The sequence below is a fragment of the Mustela putorius genome, unplaced genomic scaffold (genome assembly GCF_011764305.1).
Source record: "Mustela putorius furo isolate JIRA1106 unplaced genomic scaffold, ASM1176430v1.1 tig00537227_pilon_pilon_pilon, whole genome shotgun sequence".
Lineage (NCBI taxonomy): Eukaryota > Metazoa > Chordata > Mammalia > Carnivora > Mustelidae > Mustela > Mustela putorius.
Window position 1 is genome coordinate 23,170,490 of NW_025422368.1, and position 21,149 is coordinate 23,191,638.

Below are 21,149 nucleotides of genomic sequence, written 5' to 3' on the forward strand. Positions count from 1 at the left end.
ATGTCCTTATATATACTCTTATATATATTCATATGTACATATATACATTATATATGTATATATACAAATATAGTCTTAATACATTCATATATGCATACATACATATATATTCATATATACATATATGCTTTTCATATATATAAAACATGTTCTTATATATACTCTTATACATTTTTATATACATTCATATATGTATATATACATATGTATTCTTTATATATTTATATATACATACATATAAAATTATTAACAGTTGACTTTTTTTTCAGGGGTTTACTTGTATTCCCTCCTCTATAAGTCATGAATGCTTGGGTCTTGACTATTTCATTATTAGATTGTTAGTGGTTTTCATACATATATAAAAAGCATGTTCTTATATATATTCTTATACATTCCTATATACATTCCTATGTACATATTCATTATATATGTATATATACATAGATGTATTCATATATACATATATATATGTGTGTGTGTGTATATATATATATATTCTCTTTTTTTCTTTTTCAAGCATTGGGCCTTTAAAGATTTATTTTCTTTTTGAATGGGGAGTACATCAGTATTTGTTGTATGATCCTTTGTAAATATTAGTTGTTTTTGTCAGTAAAAATATTCCATATATTAAAAAAAAAAAAGAAAAGATTTATTTTCTTATTTCAGAGTGTTGGGAGCAGAGGGAGTGGAAAAGAGAAACCCAAGCAGGCTCTGCACTCAGCATGGAGTCAGACATGAGGCTCGATTTCACAACCCAGAGAGCATGACCTGAGCCAAAACCAAGTGTCTGAAGCTCAACCGACTGAGTCATCCAGGTGTCCCAAAATCTTTATGTCAAGATTATTTAAGCCTTTTTTAAAATGCTCAGCAACTTTTTTCTATTTTGATTTTTTTATTGCTATGTGTGATGTTTTATGTACTTAAATTTGAAATTTTCAAAAAACAAACCATCTATTATTCTCCTTAGCTATTCTCATTCACTGCTTTTATGCTTAAAAAGAACTTCATCCGGGGCACCTGGGTGGCTCAGTGGGTTAAAGCCACTGCCTTCAGCTTAGGTCATGATCTCAGGTCCTCGGATAGAGCCCCGCATCGGGCTCTCTACTCAGCGGGGAGCCTGCTTCCTCCTCTCTGCCTGCCTCTCTGCCTACTTGTGGTCTCTCTCTGTCAAATAAATAAATAAAATCTTTTCTTTTTTTCAATACATTTTTTTAAAGATTTTATTTATTTATTTGACAGAGAGAGACCACAAGTACGTGGAGAGGCAGGCGGAGAGAGGGGGAAGCAGGCTCCCCATGGAGCAGAGAGGCCAAGGTGGGGCTTGATCCCAAGATCCTGGGATCATGACCTGAGCTGAAGGCAGAAACTTTAAACCACTGAGTCACCCAGGCGCCCCAATAAATAAAATCTCTTAAAAAAAAAAAGAAAAAAAGGGCAGAAGAACCTCATCCAAAGATAGATAAATAGCTACACATTATTTTCATCAATTTTTGTTACTCCACATTTATCTCTAAAATTTTAATCTAATTGCAATTTATGCTATTATATTATAAATTATATATAATATATATAATATATAATATATATATAATATATATAACCTATATAACCTAAATATACTATTTATATATATATAATATATATAAATTGCAATTTATGCTATTATATTATAAATTATATATAATATATATAAATATGCTATTTATATATAATATATATAAATTGCAATATATATAATTGCATTAATTATTATGCAATTATATATAATATTATATATAATATATATATAATATATATTGCAATTTATGCAATTATATATATTGCGTAAATATATATATTATATATATTAATAGTATATTTATTTATATATATTAATAGTATATTTAGGTTAGAAACTGAGTTCAGGGATGCCTGGGTGGCTCAGTTGGTTGCCAGTCCCGCATCGGGCTCCCAGCTCCATGGGGAGTCTGCTTCTCTCTCTGACCTTCTTCTTGCTCATCCTCTCTCTGACTGTCTCTCTCTCAAATAAATAAATAAAATATTTAAAAAAAAAAAAAAGAAACTGAGTTCATTTTACCCCAAATAGCCAGTGTCCTCAAGTGTTATTTTGATTTAGTTCAAATCAAGTTTTGTTGAATATCTATTCCACACCAAGAATGTTCTATGTACCTAAGATCTATTGATGAATAAAATACATAAGAATCACTACTCTAGTGGAGCTTGTATTATTACTTTAATGTTACCAGGGTAAGCCAACTGCAGCTCCGGGGGCAAATCTAGCCATAACCACTTGTTTACATATTGTCTATGGCTCTTTTCCCTTCAGTAATTCCTATAACCATTGGGACAGAGGCCTGAAAAGCTAAATTATTAACTACCTTGCTGTTCATGGAGAAAGTTTGCTCATCCCTGAAAATAACCAATCACTTCCTTACTAATGGTAATAATTTATTATATATTAGTATCTTACATATGTAAAAATCTGTTTGTGCCTGTTTTTTCATCCCATTGATATGCCCACTTAATTTGATGCTAAGCCTACACTACGCTCGAGGCAAGTGTATGGAATTAAATTAAGCTAACAGGAGAGGCCTCTCTCGCAGACTTCATGCCCATCACCCAGTCAGCCCATCCCCCACCCACCTCCCCTCCAGCAGCCCTGGGTTTCCTAGAGTTAAGAGCCTCTCATGGTTTTTCTCCCTCTCTGGTGACTTCCCTTTCAGTTTTCCCTCCCTTTCCCTATGATCCTTTGCTCTGTTTCCAATATTCCACATATGAGTGAAAGCACATGATCATTGTCTTTCTCTGATTGACTTATTTCACTCAGCATAACACCCTCCAATTCCATCTCCGTTGATGTCAATGGTAAGTGTTCATCCTTTTACTGGGCATCTGTTTCCTTGTCTAAGGGGAAGTGATGTTACGTGTGGTTCACATTCCTCCCCGGGCCACCGTCACCGCTGGACTGGGGACAATAGCCCTGGGCTGAGTCATCATCTGAGACTTAACTTTGTTTTCAAATTCACTTCATAAGTATTTTTCACTTCAGGGGACATTTATTTATTTCACGAATACATACTATCTACCATGTGTGAGACATTGTTCAAGGTCAGATGTGCAGCAGTGAACCAAACAGACACACTACCTGCCCTCTGATTCAGTAGGAACAAACACAAATGCATATAAAAATGTCACATGGGGATGTAAGTTCGATGAAGACAAATGAAGCAAGTGAAGGGGGAGCAGAGGGAAGAAGTTGTTACACAAGGGTGGTAAGTGAAGGCCCCTTTGAGGGCTTCTAAGCAGGAACATGAAAGAAGTCTTGAGGATACTTGGAGAACCAGTACTACCCCAGGCAGATGCAAAGGTGCTGAGATGGGAGTTCAGGTATTTTCTCATAATGACCCAAATCCCCTGATTTTGAAACAATCATCAGTTACAAAGGTAGAGGAAAGTGTTTCTGCTCCCCAGACTCCAAGTTTAGCCACACTGGAACACAGACCAAAGTGGGCAGCTGTTTAATGCTCTGAAATACAGTGCAACAACTTTTCGTGAAGCTAATACCTTTGCTGCCTGCCTAAATCTGGCATATTTACAGAACACAGGTACTGTCTGTCAAGAAATCAGAATGGAATTACGTGTGGGAAACCCAGCACAGGCTTATTAAAAACAATCCTTCAGAAAGATATTCTCACATGGGTCTTAGCAAGATAAAAGACTGGGTGCGGTGCATAAACACTGAATTTAGGAACACTGAAAAAAGTAAAAAAATAAAATAAAATAAAATAAAGACAAGGAAGTACGAATAGGAATATGAAAGATACTAATTAAGACTCTTTAGAGAGATTTACCTAAGAGCAAACAAAAAGAACCTGGTAGAAATGACTCCAGCACAACATGAAGGGAAAGGTGGAAGGTAGTATGAATGCAACTACATATTAATATTTCTCCTGCCTTGTAAGTAAGACTGTTCTCCAAACTTCTACTAAAATAATCATCTGCCCTGTGCTGGCTGGATCCCACCAGAAACCCCTTCCTAAATGCCATCCTTTCCAAACACTGACATAGAGAGAACCTGAAAGTGTATTGAAAACAGGAAGGGGAACAAATGTGAGAAGCTTTTAGAGTAAAGGCACCGGGTTAGACCCCAGCAGATGCCCCAGCTCTGCTTCTGGCTAGGCAAGTCACCCTATGCCAGTGAATTAATCTCTCTGGAACTCAGGGGCAAAATTATGATGTCGGTCTTAAGTTCTTTAACTTGCATGACTTTATTATTTGAAAGTAGATGACCAGTAAGAAGAATATGTTACTTATGGTAAATACCTACCGAACTGAATCATTCTATGTCGCTACAGAAGGAAGAAATAGGCAAAAGGTATAATCATAACAATTTGTCTCAATATCGAAAGCTTCTCACAATTAAAGTTATGCAATAATGAAACCGGTTATCTCAAATAAGAGTGAGAGGACTCCTGCTGGAAATACACAGGCAGGTGCTGAAGAGTGTGAGCCATGGGACTGCTGGTCTCTTCCAACCTTAAGAGCCTATGATTCTTGCAGTCCAATTCGCCACCTACCTTTCCTTCAGATCACCTTCACCATTCCCCACTGACATAAATCAGCTGGTCCAGGATGTCATCGTTTCACGGGAACATCTGCATTTAGCCCATCTCTCTGTCAAGTCACTACTGCGCATGTCCAGTTTCAAAGACATGATTTCTGGCTCTTGCCTGTACTGCCTGGTCCTCCTTTTGGGTATCCTCAACATTGTTACTGGTATAGGTATTGAGGAATCTTGTTGAAATTGCTTCAAAGCCTACATATTCCCTTGTAATAAAATACCAGTGACGTTACCATGATATGGATAAAATAGAGGATATTACCAGCTCTCTGAGTAAAGGCCACACATGTGCATATGCATTATCTCATTGAAGCCTCCTGACAACCCTATGAGGAATGTGTTATTGGATCCATTTACAAATAAGGAAACTGAGTCAGAGGGGTAAGTCCTTTGTTCAACGTAACTGAACTAGGAAGAGGCAGAATCTGGACTTGAACTCTGGTCTGGCTAATGCCTCTGAAGTACCTACTCTGAAACTACTATATTCTCCTGCAGTGGTTCCCAAAGTGTGGCCCCTGGACCGGCAGCTTCAGCATCACCTGGGAACGTGTTAAAAAGGCAAAGACTCACACCTACTGCATCAGATACTCTGGGGTAGGACTCAGCAATCTGTTTTAAGAAACACTCCAGACAATTCTGATGTTCACTGAAGTTTGAGAATTACTGATCTACACAACCGAAAAGTTGCCTAGGAAGCCACTTCTACTTTATTTAAACAATGCTTTGTATTTGAATTTGAGTATGTCGCCGGCTCCTCAATCTCTCTTCAAGGGCAGAAAGACAAAGCCCAGTTACGGAAAATCCAGGTTTCCTTTCCCTTCCCTGAAATAGGAAGGGTGATTCTTTGTCATTTTTGGTGAAGGGATAAGAGAGCTGCTGTTTTAAAATATAAATAAGAGCGAAACCAGAAGGAAAGAAAAAAATGCTTTTTACAGTATAGCTAAGAGGTTGTGGTTAGACATAATGAGTGAATAGACTAAAAAGATCTCAAAATTCCCTTCAAGCCTTTATATAATAACATTAAATGTCTACTTAATCAAAATGGTTAAAATAAAAAGCCTTCCTAGCATGCATGCTTTTTTTAAAAAAAAAGAATACATACATCATAGCTTTAGAAACACATCAGCAGCAAGGGTGTTTCCAGAGTGGCATAACCAACGGCTGTTACCACCAGCTTTCTTTGGTTTAAAAGAAAAAACTCCTTGTAGCTTTGCAGCTCATGCTGCCTAGAATGTGACCTTGGTCCTGTCAAACTTATCTGTAGTCCGTGGCACTGTGCAGCTCTGCAAATCAGTCTATAATCTCTTTAATATCTTCCCACACGTGCAATTTTAAAGCTCAGTCATTGGCATAAACGCATCCTTTACTTCAAGGTCTCTAGCGATCCTTGTAGCCCAAAGATGCAAGGGCTTTCACAAGGACATAGGGGTCAATATGAGGGACATGAAAACCGTATGTAAAATAAGATGATTTCTCCACAGGTGCTGGTTTGCCTGCCAAAGGCAACGAGTGGCTTTTCATTCTACAGAAATGAAGTAAAGTAAGGACTGCCTTACTCCACGCATGTGTGAACATGGTGGAGTTGGCTTAGCCCACACCACAGGGAAGGTAAAATAACCACATTTCACCCACAAGGCCCTTATGTCTGAGTCTGAGTCAGTGTTTTCTTATATCCCTCTTGTCTTCCTTCCTTCCAAAAAGGGTTGTAGGGAGGCAGGCAGCATCCATTCTTCTAAGACAGTGGAAATATGTACCACACTAACCCCCCTTTCCTCCAAATACATCGAAATAAGGCATGTGTAAAGCTACCAGTACTTGGGAATGTAGAGAGTCAAAAAACTGGGACAGCCCCCCTAAGTCATCACAGGTCTAAGGATTATCTATACACTATCTTCCATTGTGAAACTTTTTTTTTTTCCAAAAATTTTATTTATTTATTTGATACAGAGAGAGACATATCACAAGGAGGCAGAAAAGCAGGCAGAGAGGTGGGGAGGGGGGAGAAGCAGGCTTCCTGCTGAGCAGAGAGCCTGATGCGGGGCTCAATGCCAGGACCCTGAGATCATGACCTGAGCCAAAGGTAGAGGCTTAACCCACTGAGCCACCCAGGCACCCCCCATTAGTGAAACTCTTGTTTGAACATTATATCCCATCATTTCAAAGGGAAAACTAAAGATCAAAAAAGCTAAAATAATAGACCCTATATGTTATGACAGTTCAACATGCCAAAAAATGTTGAGGGGAGGCAAAGATATATCAACTAAAATTAACTGCTACCTATAAACAAGAGTCCTTCCTTCCTTTCTTCATTCATTCATTCATTTACTCAATTTCACTCAAAAACACATGCTAGACAATATCTAGAGAATGCCAACCAGCTCCACATGTCCTCTCCAATTCCCCCAAAAGGCCAAACGGGAGGAAATGGACTCAGTAAAAAGCAGGACCTATGTTGACTGACGAGTCAAACCAGATGATTCAATTTCTGGAGCTCTTTCCCAAAGAAAACTTTGAATAGGCAGCACTGAGCAATGCTAAACCTTGGGTAGTCTGGTCAAGTACCCGTCTGTCTGAAAGCTGTGGTCAAGGCGTCCTGAGATCTCTTCTATCTATGGTTTGTAATTGCATCCATGATAAGGGGCTGAATACAAATTGATCTCTGCCAATGTCTTCCCCATTCCGTGTAAAAAGGCCACTGAAATTCCACCTAGTAACATACCGATAGAGCTAGTGGTAAAAGTAGACATGGATACCTCATTTCTATACACACTACACTGGTTATTTTGTGTATATGAACTCATTACATCTCATTCACAATCTTGAGAAATGAATGCATGTGCAACTTTTTGAAAGTCATGGATTACATCCAAATTTGGAGGGTTTAATTCCAAATTTTCATCCAGATCCTTGATCCTGTTTAGTCAAAATATGTATCAAAAACATAACTAACCATAAAGCCGTGTTTCATGGTGAAAGTGTAACTCACCCTTGCCATGTCCACCAAGAAGTTCTCAAATAATTTCCAAATGTGGTTACTCGTGTAGATTTCTTTCATTTCCACTTCAGTGTCCACATAACAGTGATTAACAAAATTCACATAAGCAATTTTAACCTGTGCAAGTTTCAAATACAAAAGAAAGTGAGTTTTCTTCATTGTTCATTTTCAAATATCAAATGTGAAAAGTTAAATAAAATCTGGGTTAGTTACTATCGTGGATTATAGCATGTATTATGTCTACGTAAGAAAGCATTCCCATATCCCTTTTCTTAACTAAAATCCCCTGCCCCCAGCGACTGGAATGCACAAGTACACCGGACTTAAACCGAGTCTATCCTAATTGAGACACTGAGAGTCAACTGCACTCCCTTTCCCTGTCTTCCTTCCTCTTCCTCTCCCTTCCCTTCTCTCTGTCTCTGACATTCTGTCATTCTCTCTCTTGTCTCTGTCATTCTTTCTCTGTCTCTCTCTCTCTATCATTCTTTCTCTCTCGCGCTCATTACGAAAATGGAACAAGTTAAACTCCAAGAGGCCATCTTCCGCAAGTACATGGAGGACAATTATGCTCAGAAGAAAAGAATGAGGCAAAACCACAAAGGAAAAATGGCACAAGAGATGGAAACTGACACTGCTTGAACCTCTTGAGCCATCAGAACAACTATCCTTCCAATTCCCAAATATGGAAGCCAAAAAAAGTCCTTTTTTTATTTAAGCAGTTTAAGTTATTAAGTTAGCTTTCTGTCATTTGCAATCAAGAGAGTTCTAATATAACATTTAAATGTGTTGATGAAATAGTACTTTATTGCCATTCAGAAATATTTGTTACTATTTCTGAGAAGAAACAGGCTTGTAGTTTAGAAAAAAAATCATATTGAGATGTAGCAACATTCATTCTCATATTTAACAAAATTCCTCATAAAGGCCTGAGATGAGTCTCACCAACCTAGAGTATTTCTAAGGTATGTAGGGGAGTAATTTTTGCATTTCTTCTCTTTCCCTTTTTTTTTTTTAAATGAAAATGTGATGAGGGGCATCTAAGTGGCTCAGTCAGTTAAGCATTTGACTCATGATTTCAACTCAGATCATGATCTCAGGGTCATGAGATCGAGCCCCAACTCAGGCTCTGTGCTCAGTGCGGCGTCCACTTGGGTTTCTCTCTTTCTCTCTGCCCCTCTCCCCAGCTCACAGATACTCCTTCTCTCTCTCTCTCTCTAAAAGAATAAATAAATGAATAAATAAATAAATAACGGGATGGGTGCTATAAACCACCCCAAGTGCATATACATACAAAACCATGTAAATAATTTCAAGGATTCACAGAATCCAAGTTAGCATATAAGGAATACAGGACTGGCTTTCATAAGGCCAAAAAGCAGATGGGGTGCCTGTGTCAAGAACTGATTGTAGGGTAGGGACACATCAGAACCACTCAGTGCATTATCATAATCACCTTGACAGCAGCTTATATTTATTCATTGTTTGCTACATGCCAAACACCTTCAGCATTTTGTATGTAATATCTTTCTTAGTTCCATCCTCCAGCAATCCTCTCAGTTACATACTATAATCGTTTCACTTTAAAACGGTGCAAATTGAGGATCACATAGGTTAAATAACCTGCTGGAATCAGTCACAAATCTAGAAGTAATGGATCCAGGATTCTGACTCATTCTTTAATTCATTTGTTCCTTCATTCAAACCACATTTATTAAGTATAGACTCGGGTTCAGGTAATACAATGGTAAACAGAACAGCCCAGTTGCTACTCTCCTCACACTTACAATCTTGGGAAAGCGTGTGAAGGATGCAGACCTTTATTAACAAAATTCAAATGCCAAATTTCAAATTGTAGACTCTTCTAATTCTGCTGTGGGAGGTCAGGGAAGTGTTCCTTGCAGAAGAAATTCTTGAATCAAGATAAGAAGGGTGAAAAGGAATAAAGTAAGTGAACGTTAAGGGGCCAGAGTGGTGCGGTCAGAAAGACCAGAATGTGGGAAGAAGCACAGTCAGAATCAGGATCTCAAATACAGACAGAACTCATGAATTTAATCACTACAGTATTCCTTTCTTGGCCATCTCATTTCAAAGCAATCAGAGCATGCAGTACCCTTGATATGAAGTGTCAATAATTCCACAAAATTTCACAAAAATATCCTTTTAAGTCCATCACTACATAGGACTACTGGGAAGTTAGAGAAGTTAACTTAATCTGACACTTTTTTAAGTTACTACAAATTAAAATGTTTGGATTTCTATCATATCTGATGCATCACACATTTAAAAACTTCGCAACAATACACCACAACAGTAGAAAAGGAAGAGATTATTGCAATGTACATTCCTGGAAGCCTCATTAATCCTGTTGGCAGACAACCAATTTTTAATGAGTTTTTCCCTATTATCAGAGGCAAACAAGGACAGAGCATAAAAACTAATGTGTGAATAAAGCAAAATGTGTGTCCGTATTTCCAAGAATGCACTTATTCCATCAAGCAAGGTAAGCCTACAGAGTCTAACAGATGATACTGCTGCACCAGCCCAGCCCAGCCTATCAGTGATCATGAGCTATTGATGAAGCATCTATTACATGCTCAAGAACATACCAGAGGTAACAAGTCCAATCTCTGTTTTATCACATTGCCATACTTAGAATTTAAGAGACTCCTAGAGTAGCTTCCAGTAAACCCACAGTGGCTCTACTCTGAAAAAGTTTATCATCTTTCAGAGCTTCTTGTACAACTAAGAAAAGGAACTTTATATGCTCTTTTAACTCTTCCTAATTATATAGTGAAGTACAATTTCTTGACTAAATACATTATCTCATTGTAAACAGTATGGGGGCGTCTGGCACTTCTACACTCTTTATTAATAACAATTTCATGGCTGCTAAGCTTTTGCCAGGCTTACCTCGGGGATGCAGTCATCATGGGTCACCACCCTCACTATGTCGTCCAAGGGCAGAAGGGAATTGCACTTGATTTCAGTGTAGACGTTCTTCCCCTCTGTGCATGCTGCCAGCAGCTCCACCAGGGTGATGTGGTAGGCTAAGGGGCCACTCTCATCCCCTCGGTCTCTCTCTGAACACATCATATGGAGAAGGATGGGAAATGATGCTCTATCATTGTAAAATATCAGCACATCTTCACCCCCATTTATCAACTGAAATGATAATAAGAGAGTCTACATAGCAGTCCAAATGTTCGTCCTTGAAACTATTGCCAAAGATTTGGTCTATCTGGAAACACATGCATCTCTTTATAAACACACACACACACACACACACACACACACACACACACAGATAATATTGCAAAAGCAGAACTACACCAAGGCAGGATGGTAAAAAGATTCTAGTCCGATGCCAAGTGATTATTTATGAATACTATCAAAAACAGTCAGGGAGATGGGGAGAGGTGGATGGGGACAGGAATTCAATGGCGTGGATGATAATTAATCATTCCCCAGTGAGTTATCCCCTGAAATTAAACCCACAAAATATTTCAAGAAAGTTGCTTCCCTCTACTTCAAAATGGAAGAAGCCATTGCCAAGACATGAGAAATCTCTTAAGTCTCATTTTACTAAAGCAGAGTACATTACTCCCACCCCCTTCAACAGTGACAGAATATAAAAGCATGTACTTTGAGCCAACTTGCAACTTCACAAGAATCTGGAAATTCCATGTGTCATGGGCACCAGCAGAGAATGGAGGTAAAATTGGAGAAGAGAGAAATGGAGAAAAAGAAGACTTAAAGAGAGAGAGAAAGAAACAAAGAAATGAATAAGCCAGTGGTTTCAGGATATACATTTTCCTTCCTGTTTTGTTTTTACAATTTTATTGGAGAGTTCTAGCAGGTGGTAATTTTATTGCTCAAACTCCATAATATCTGTCTATTTACAGTAACAATTTTCTAACCCCAATAGGGATATTTGGGGGATATGTTTTTTCTCTATTTTCATTACATTGGTAACAGATTTGAATTGATAAGACATCTGGCTTGCTTTGAACGTTTTGTGGAAAGAGAATGCATATGTGTCAAAATATGTATTATATGTCAACACAATATAATATTACAAATACTTCTTTCCACATAAAAACACTTCTCCTAGGAGGTGTCATAAATTTTTGCTAATTTTTATTTGCTACTTTCCCATTTTAATCCTTTCCTTGGTGATCATAATGCAAAATCAAATTAGCTCCCACATTTCTAGGCAATGAAGAACAATTACAAATGTAAATATAGATAAGGAAAAGGTAAATTTTACAAGTTTAAAATGTTCTTTAAGATGTTTAATAACAATAATTTGCATTAAAAATTCAAGGCTTTAAACTGATTTAATTTTAAGATTTCTATGGGGTAGGAGGGACTCACATTACATCAATGTAGAAGCCCCCCTCCCTACTATAAACTGAAAGTACATAATTGTGAAAATCCCCTCATATCAATATAATCTATTGCATAACTGTTTGATAGCCACGGTTGAAAGCTGCCTTAATCCATACAGGCCTTTATAGAATTATTAGGTCACAGAGCAATGATTTATCCAAATGGGCTCAATTTCTCCAAAGTACCACTTGGTTCCTAGTGAGTAAGTTACTCATTGCATAAATCTCATTCAACATCAAACATCACAATAAAGAGAGCAAAATAAATGAGGGGCTTCAACCATCTGTGTTTCTTAAATTTTCAACTTACGTTTCCACATATAATAAATCACTGATGGCTAATTTCTATTAATTAATTCAATTCCCTTCAAACCCTTCTACAAATAGTAACAGAGAACACCAATTCTTTCTTTCAGGAATAGATCAAAAAAAGGCAGTGGGAAAACAAACTTACACCATCTTTGTTACAGCTTGAAAATTTTAAAAATATAAAAATGTGTCACTTTCATTCTCAACTATAACATTTCTCAGAATTTTTTTCTTTAAAATGCACAAATTCTTGTGCTTGCTTCGGCAGCACATATACTAAAATGCACAAATTCTTTAAGGATCAAAAGGAAAAATAAACTCGGAAAATTATGCAATCAACTTAATGGTATGTTACTTCACTAGATTTAAACAAAATATACTTGTTGCATAAGACATCAGGACGAAATTATTTTCCCCACTTATGTTGCGGGGGCTTTTCACACTACACATTTACAGAAAACACACACTTGCACACATGACTTATGTGAAGCTGTTAAAACGCAAACCAAGCACATACCTCTGTCATTACCATATCCTGGCATTTCTTCACATATTTACCATCTGCTTTTACAATCGTTTGCAGAAACCTCAGGTACTCCACGTGGCGGCCGTGTGTCTCGATGCAATGCACAAAGTGTTGCACAACTCTCTCGCTGATCTCATTGCAGAGATGGTAATTGTTCATGAAGATGTGCCGCATGGTTTCTGCTTCCAGGAGCTAACCAGAGAGGAACATGCCTTTGTAATTCTGACAAGATCAATTTTCCATTTTACAGTACTTACACTATTTTCCCTGCTTGTGATCAGCCTTATATTTTATGCAAAGCCATAGTGAGTTTCCTGGGCAAGCCTTCTACGAGATGCAATGAGCTCATTCACCATTAAAAGAAAACTGAGCTCACAAAGGAATTTAGTTGGAAAAAAGAGTTATCATAAAGGTCGACGTGTTGGCGATGGGATTCTTGAGATTCATTATCAGTTACTCAAAGCCAACTCTTCCCTAGTATCCACTGACACATTTTACAGTTTTCTATATTTCTCTCACTCATGGCACTGCCATTGTTATTGGTCCTACCACATTTTTCCCTAACGTTAAACTATATACATATAAAGGAAATGGTCACTTGCAGGTAAAATTCAGGTAGTATTTCCAGTTTCTATGAATATTTCCTTAATGAAAAAAAAAAAAAAAACCAGATTCACTTTTAGGGAGGAAACCCCTATAAGGAAAAAAATAAGCTGGTGAAGACTAATAAAATTCCATTCATCAATGCTGCTAAAATGAATCGGATGGACACTTTACAATCAATATTAGAAGTCACTAAAATACTTACACCGGGAGTTAAAAACAAATTCAGATGTTTATGAAGGAGAACTTGGTTCTGTGGATTTCCCCGGCAGAAATTCTGCAGGAAAGTGTGAGCCAGATTCATCACTTCATTCATCTTTTCATCATTCTATAAGTGAAAGAGTAGTGATGAAACAAATAAACCATAATACCAAGTATTATAAAAAAGAATTTTCTTTCCCACATGGACTCTTTCCCTCTCTGCTACTGTGTTATGCTCCTCCAATGTGACCTTTCTGTTTCTACACCTCCCCTGCGCTCCCATAATCCCCGCTCTTACCATCAACCCCACACCATCTTCTAGATGTTTCTCACTTTCTCTTTATTTTTCCTTCAATTAATTACATGTTCTGCTCCACTATCTCAACCCCTCTTTGTTTCAGTCTCTCTTTCTTCCCAACCTCTCTGCTTGCCCACTGCATTCTCCCATCTGCCCACGGCTGCATCTTTCTCCCCACCCTTGTGTCCAGTCTTAGTGCCCATGGTTCATCTGTCCTGCCTTCCTCTTTCTCTCTCTCTCTCTCTGTGTCCCCTCAATGTCTCTGTTCCCTCCCTTTTCTGCTTCACCCCATCCCTCTCATCCCTCCCTTCTCTGGGACTTGTTCTTTTCCCAGTACTTCTATGTATCTGAATCTTCCTGTTCCTTGTTTTTTCCTCTTTCCCTACCTTCTAGATCCTCCTTCTCAAACTCTTCCCTTCCTGCTGCTTTTCCCAGAATCCATCATCCCTCATACTCTTGTCTTGTCCCTAGTCTCTTTGTTCTCTCCACTCACTTTTCCTCTATTCCCACCCTTCTGTAAATTTCTCTCCCTCTCTCTATCTATATATGCATATATATATTTATATATGTATTTCTGACCTCATTTCAAGCTTCCCCTCCTCCCACCTTCACCCTTTGCTATTCTTATTTTTTATTATGTTCAATTAGCCAACATATAGTACATCATTAGTTTTTGATGTAGTGTTCAACAATTCATTAGTTGTGTATAACACCGGGTGCTCCTCACAACACTTGCTGTCCTTAATACCCATCCTTTTGCTATTTATCTCATCTATTTCCACCTCTTTGTTTTACCTTTCCTCTTTGCTTTCTGATCTCCTCTATTCCTCGAACTTTTGGGGCCCCCCTCTTTCTGAACACATGTATTCATAAGTTGCTTTCCTTATTCACGATCATTTTCCAAAATTCTGTAACACTATCTTTCACTTATAGGAATCTCAACAAGAAATTCCAAGTCTCAAAATTCAAAAAGAATGCAAACTTCTCTCCTTAATAGTAGCCTTTCAACAGTATTACTGAAACCATCTAAATTTTTTCTGGGTAGTTGATTATCCAATTTGTCATGTAGTCAGTATCAGAGATACAAAATAGACTCATGTTTTGAGTGGTAGTTTTAATAAATAACTTAATGTTTTCTGTTTTTTTCTAAGAGTCTATAGTTTATGCCATCTATAACTAAACGAACAGCCCAAGATCATTAATAGACTCATTTTCTCATATATAAAATAGGGATGATTTAATTAGATGAGTAAATGAGACCAAAAATTTCATTCCTGACCTAAAAATAGGAAATTTTAATTCAAAATCTACTAACACTTTCCTTTATTTGTGTAATGCAGGGATGGTTCAAAGACATCAAAGAGACTTCAGCCACAGGAATACCCAATTCCCACTGAAAAACTGGCCAAGACAGAACATAGGAAAGTGCCATTGTATTCGACATTTCTTTGAAACTCTCCTCTTTTTTTTAGATTTTATTTACTTATTTGACAGAGAGAGATCACAAGTAGGCAGAGAGGCAGGCAGAAAGTGAGGAGGAAGCAGGCTCCCCGCTGAGCAGAGAGCCCGATGCCGGACTCAATCCCAAGACCCCAAGATCATGACCCAAGCCGAAAGCAGAGACTTAACCCACTAAGCCACACAGGTGCCCTCTCCTCTTATTCTTTGTTTGTTTGTTTCTGTACCACCCAGCTATTAAAACTGAGCAAATCTATAAACATAATGTAGTAGTAAAATACTGAGCACCAAGGTTTATTATTAGAAGAAGGGACTCGATCACGTGTCCAATGCCCATTTACAATATCAAAGATGAAATAATGTGGATAATAAATGCTGAGGATTTAATACCTTTTGTTATCTTTCAATAATTCTTTTATTGTATTCTGTGCCATAGAATGAATTATGCCACCTAAGGAAGGGTAGAACTGAGTTTGCGTGTTAAAAAATAAGCTGAATTGGAGAGCAACCCCATTGGAGTAGTGTAAGTCCAGGTGGGGAGAACATCTGCACCAGGAGAGGCCTGGCAGGGCAGGTAGCACCTGGGAGATAAGGAGGGAACCCACCCTGGGGCTGTCAGAGCCTGAGTGAAGGGCAGAGGGTGTCCCTATGGAGAAGGGCCCACTGCAGTGGTAGAAGATTAGGAAGATGAACTATTTACAGTATTAACAAATGAGTAACTATTTCAACACACACATATGGTCCCTGGCTTTGTCTATTTAGGGGGCCTAGAAGGATAAAACCCCAAAAGCAATACATACACTTAGCTCTCGGAACTTTGCTTCTACACATCATTCTCCCCCAAAACGGAACTGGAACCACTTAAAGAAATGGCTGGTTCCACATAAGTGACTCTTAATCTGACAAAACAAACTGAGGGTTGCTGGGGGGAGGGGGTTTGGGAGAAGGGGGTGGGATTATGGACATTGGGGAGGGTATGTGCTTTGGTGAGTGCTGTGAAGTGTGTAAACCTGGTGATTCACAGACCTGTACCCCTGGGGATAAAAATATATGTTTATAAAAAATAAAAAATTAAAAAAAAAAAAAAGAAATGGCTGGTTCCAGAGTTGGAACCAAAAAAAAAAAAGAAAAAAAGAAAGAAATGTAAGGTGATCCTGGAACATCTTCATGTGTGAAAAACAAGGAACTACTCAAGAATGATGCACATGTTAGAGGACAGAAAAGCTAGCTCAAAGGGGAGCATCTGAGAATCAAAGCGCTAATCAGAGATGCCTAGCATAACCTAGGGAATAAAATGAGCACCCATAATTTACACAGATTAAAATAAATAAGTGAATAAATAGATTGAAAGTTTGATGACGAAGGGGATATTTACTCAGTTTCAAAGAAGCCCTCCACAAAATACTCATTAATTACCAAGGGAAAATGAGTCCTTCACCGTGGAGAATCCTGGCAGACACCATCTTAACCAAGTGATCAAAGTAAACACCATCAGGAATGGGACCAAAATCAAAATCGGGTGCCTCCTATTAGGGGGGAGTGGTGGGAAGAACTGATCCTCACTTCTGTTATGTTCCTGCCAAAGATGCATAAATGAGTCTAATCATAAGGCAACATTCACTGGCCCAAATGAAGCAACACTTTGTTTTCCAAAGTGTCAATTTCCTTAGAGTTACAGCAAGAGGAGAGGAACAGACATGACAACGAAACAGCAGCTGTTTCTGAAGTGAACCATTTTGTCAAAAAGGACACAGTTAAGATGATGAGAGAAATGTGACCAGCGCCTGAGGATGAAGCGGCTGTCAAGTGTCATGCTCTTTCCTGATCTGGAAGCTTGACACGTGGTTGTGCAGAAAGAAGGGCGTCCTTTTTGTGGGAACCACACATTAAAGGGCTCAGGGCTGATCAGCTTGGTGACTCACTTCCACGTAGTTCAGGGAAAAAATTCTTGTACTTTGGCTATGCATCTGAGATCATATCAAAATAGTTTTTTTTTTCAGAAGTAACTAACCTTTTCATAGGGTATCTTCAGAAGATCTAACACCACCGAATGAGCTCCCATATTTTTCAGTAATCGTTGATGCTGATTCCGACACTTTTTATTCTGGACACAGAGTTTACTTAGTCTAATCAAAATCTTTAAAAAGAAGAAAATCATTAAATATAAGGTCTATAACATTAAATGTAATACGCAAACAAAAGTCACTTGCCACACAAATACAACCCCATATGAAAATATTTGACATGGACTGACCTCCTTCACAATCCAGTAGTTATTGCTCTTATTGCTGTCAATCTGAGGTTTCCGTGTTCCATCCTGCACTGGACTTAAAATGCTTGAGTCCTAAAGTAAACACAAGTATATATTTTTATCCCATGCATAGCTTTATAAAAAATTTATTTTGTAGTAAATAATAAATGTTTGATAATTACTTTGTAATTTGTGACTCGACTTAAATGTTTCCTTCCTTTTTTTAAGATTTTATTTATCTATTTGACAGATAGAGATCACAAGTAGGCAGAGAGAGTGGGGGGAAGCAGACTCCCTTCTGAGCAAAGAGTCCAATTTGAGGCTCGATTCCAGAACCCTGAGATCATGACCTAAGCCAGAGGCAGAGGCTCAACCTACTGAGCCACCCAGGTGCCCCTAAATGTTTCCTTTGTACTTTCTTATCCCATAAAAAGTTACTTGGCTTGAGGGAGTCAGGCAAATTACCATTTCCCAATAACAACCAAATTACAAGATAGATGGTATTACTAATAATTAATGAGTTAAGTAAAAAAGGAAAAGTTAATACACATAATATTAGCAGTGTATTTCCCTATACTAAATATACCACATATATCATCGCTTTATAGAGCTGATAGGAGAAGGAACAGTAAAAGTCCATGGGATAAAATAAGTAATTTGGGGGCACCTGGGTGGCTCAGTGGGTTTAGCCTCTGCCTTGGGCTCAGGTCATGATCTCAGGGTCCTGGGATCGAGCCCTGTATTGGGCTCTCTGCTCAGTGGGCAACCTGCCTCCTCCTCCTCTCTCTCTCTCTGCCTGCCTCTCTGCCTACTTACAATCTCTGTCAAATAAATGAATAAAATCTTAAAAAAAAAAAAGAAGAAAAAATAAGAATTTTATCATCAGGGTTAAACTATAGGGGGAAAAAAGGTGAAGAAGCATATCATAACAGCTGAAAAAAACATTTCAGGGATGGATTGTAAGAACAGTTTAACCCAAGAATTCTCCACCAGGTTACCATGACATCCTTAAGAGTCATGACTTGGGACCAGCAAAGCATGTACAGAACCATGAAAATGAAGAAAGGAAAATAAAATTTAAATTAAAATTTTAAATTACTAAATTGATAAAGCTTATTAAGAGGTCCTGAAATGCCAACAATATTTCACTGTAACAACCATTATCTGTAGCAGTACAATAAAAAACAAATATAGAGAGTGACATATTTTAAATATCAACTCTTATAATTACTAAATAAAAATAAAACACATTGGAAATAATTTAATGCATGAGCATTTATTAAGACTTAATACATGCCTGGTACTACATAAAGGTGAGTGGATCTAAAAGAAATAGGATAGGGGCACCTGGGTGGCTTGGTGGGTTAAAGCCTCTGCCTTAGGCTCGGCTCATGGTCCCAGGGTCCTGGGATCGAGCCCCACATCGGGCTCTCTGCTCAGCGGGGAGCCTGTTTCCTCCTCTCTCTCTGTTTGCCTCTCTGCCTACTTATGATCTGTCTGTCAAATAAATAAATAAATAAAATATATTTTAAAAAACAAAAAAAGAAAGAAACAAATAGGATATGTGGTCATTTCCACAAGAAAATTACAGTCTAAGAAAATAAAGATTTGAACTGAGCAGAATTACTATTCAGAGAGAGAAAGGGAGAATAGCTCTAGCTTTAGAAGCTTTATGAAGAGGTCAAGGAGAAGCCAATGTCTTGAAAGATGAAAACCATTTATTTATTTAAGTATGAGAGACAGGAGGAGGGATGGGGGCACTTGTTAGGTAAAGAAGTCACTTTAGCCAAAGGTCCTGCAGAAAGAGCACATATAACCATGTATAGAAAGTGGTAAGAAGAGTCAGAGCATGTTGCAAGAGAGAGCACGAAGCAGAGTGGGACCTGATTGCTTTCCTGATTTAAAACATGTACAAAATAGCACGGGGATGAATGTTAAGTCCAACTTGAGTCAAAAACACACTGAACTTCTGACTATATTGACGGTATTGAGTTCTCACAGTTAAAGGGGACCCCAATCTAAGCTCAGGAAAAAGTAACAAAAACATGCAAATCCAATCAATGTAATTTCAGTTGTCCCAAGCTGTTTCTTTGACAAATCACAAAGTTAAATCAAACCAAGAAAAAGAAAAAAACTGCTCATGCTAGTCAAAGAATTCTGAGTAGAGAATTCAAGGACTCTCCCAAGTAGGAGAGTGGGCTGCCCAGTACTGACCCATCACCACTCCTTAGCAAGCTTTGTATTTGTCTTTGCTTCTGTTCCAGGCCAATACTGGACCAAAGATAGAAGCGTCCAATCCCAATGCAACCTTAGCAAATAGCCTCCCCTACCAATTTACAGAGCATATGAACATGTCCTCTTTTCCACCTGCAAATTCAAGTACCATCCATCACCCCTGCTGTGTTTCAGAAGGAAAAAAAAACAAAAAACAAAAAACTTTTGATTAATGGATTTTCCAAATTCCACCTCCTCTGCCTCCTCTCCCTGCTTCATCTCTATTTCCTATGCAGGAGTAGTTTCTGCTGTCTACTGATTCTTTCTCCTCTTTAAAAATATGGCCAAGTTGACATTAACCAAGCATTTTTCAGTGATATTGCCCATCCTTGGAAGGAGTCATGCATCTCAGCTTATGGCCCCACTAGATTTCTCAAAAGAATACTCTGTACCACAGTGTATTAAAATTTATTTATGTGCCAAAGACTCACAATCACCAAAACTTCCCTTAGCATCTGATTCTGTAGTCCACTATCCTTTTCCTTAAGCCCCATTCTCTGTTTTATCGTGCCATTGATAGTCTTCAAAATTACTCTATCTTTCTGACCACCTTGTCTCTTTCACTCAACAGAAATGGAACTGTGAAAAGTAAAGACCATGAATGCTGAAAACATTCCTAATGTAATTACTATGGGAGTCCGGGGTTGTGTCATTTATCCATCCTAGCAAATGCTCGGAGGGAAATGAAAACCGTCCAACCTCCACGGCAGGTAAATAAAAGAGAAAAGTGAATGCGGAGAGACTGCCTGTGAGACAACAAACACTAAGTGAATCCTAGAAAGTTGTAGAAGAAAGTGTAAACTACATATCTAAGAGAAGCCAGTGCAGTACAGGAAGGAGCCCAAGTGCTGATACGAATGGAAACTATTTAGATGGAAAAAGACAGCGGGTTGGAGAATGAGACAAACAGGGTTTCTATGTGATGACAAAAATTATTGATGAGTAGAAATTGCAAAAGCTAGAAATATAATGAAATTTCCTTTTTCTGATCACAAAGGTGGCTGTTGAAATTTTAAAAGGCCATGTTCATTTTTTTTCTGGAAGAAAAGAAATATTAAAGAAAACCAAGTGTGTACTACAAACCAGGATTAAGATATGACCAAGTCTAAAGATTGATAAAGCTCCTACAATGGAAAGAAGATGTTTCTTGATATATGTCACCTTTAAAAAAAATCATTTGAAAACACAGGCAAAGCTTTGGCAGATATATTTAAGTCCATTTTTC

General features: G+C 38.0%; 1 protein-coding gene across 1 annotated transcript in view; it reads right to left on the bottom strand.

Moving 5' to 3' along the window:
- The window catches only part of ITPR2 (inositol 1,4,5-trisphosphate receptor type 2), a 502,669-nt gene that overhangs the window by 262,165 nt on the left and 219,355 nt on the right, over positions 1-21,149 (bottom strand). The window contains exons 27-32 of the mRNA XM_004776400.3: positions 17,654-17,743; positions 17,411-17,536; positions 13,648-13,770; positions 12,831-13,031; positions 10,527-10,778; positions 7,608-7,733 (exon numbers count right to left, since the gene is read on the bottom strand). Coding sequence (XP_004776457.1) covers positions 7,608-7,733; positions 10,527-10,778; positions 12,831-13,031; positions 13,648-13,770; positions 17,411-17,536; positions 17,654-17,743 — 918 coding nt within the window. The remainder of the gene's footprint in view (positions 1-7,607; positions 7,734-10,526; positions 10,779-12,830; positions 13,032-13,647; positions 13,771-17,410; positions 17,537-17,653; positions 17,744-21,149) is intronic.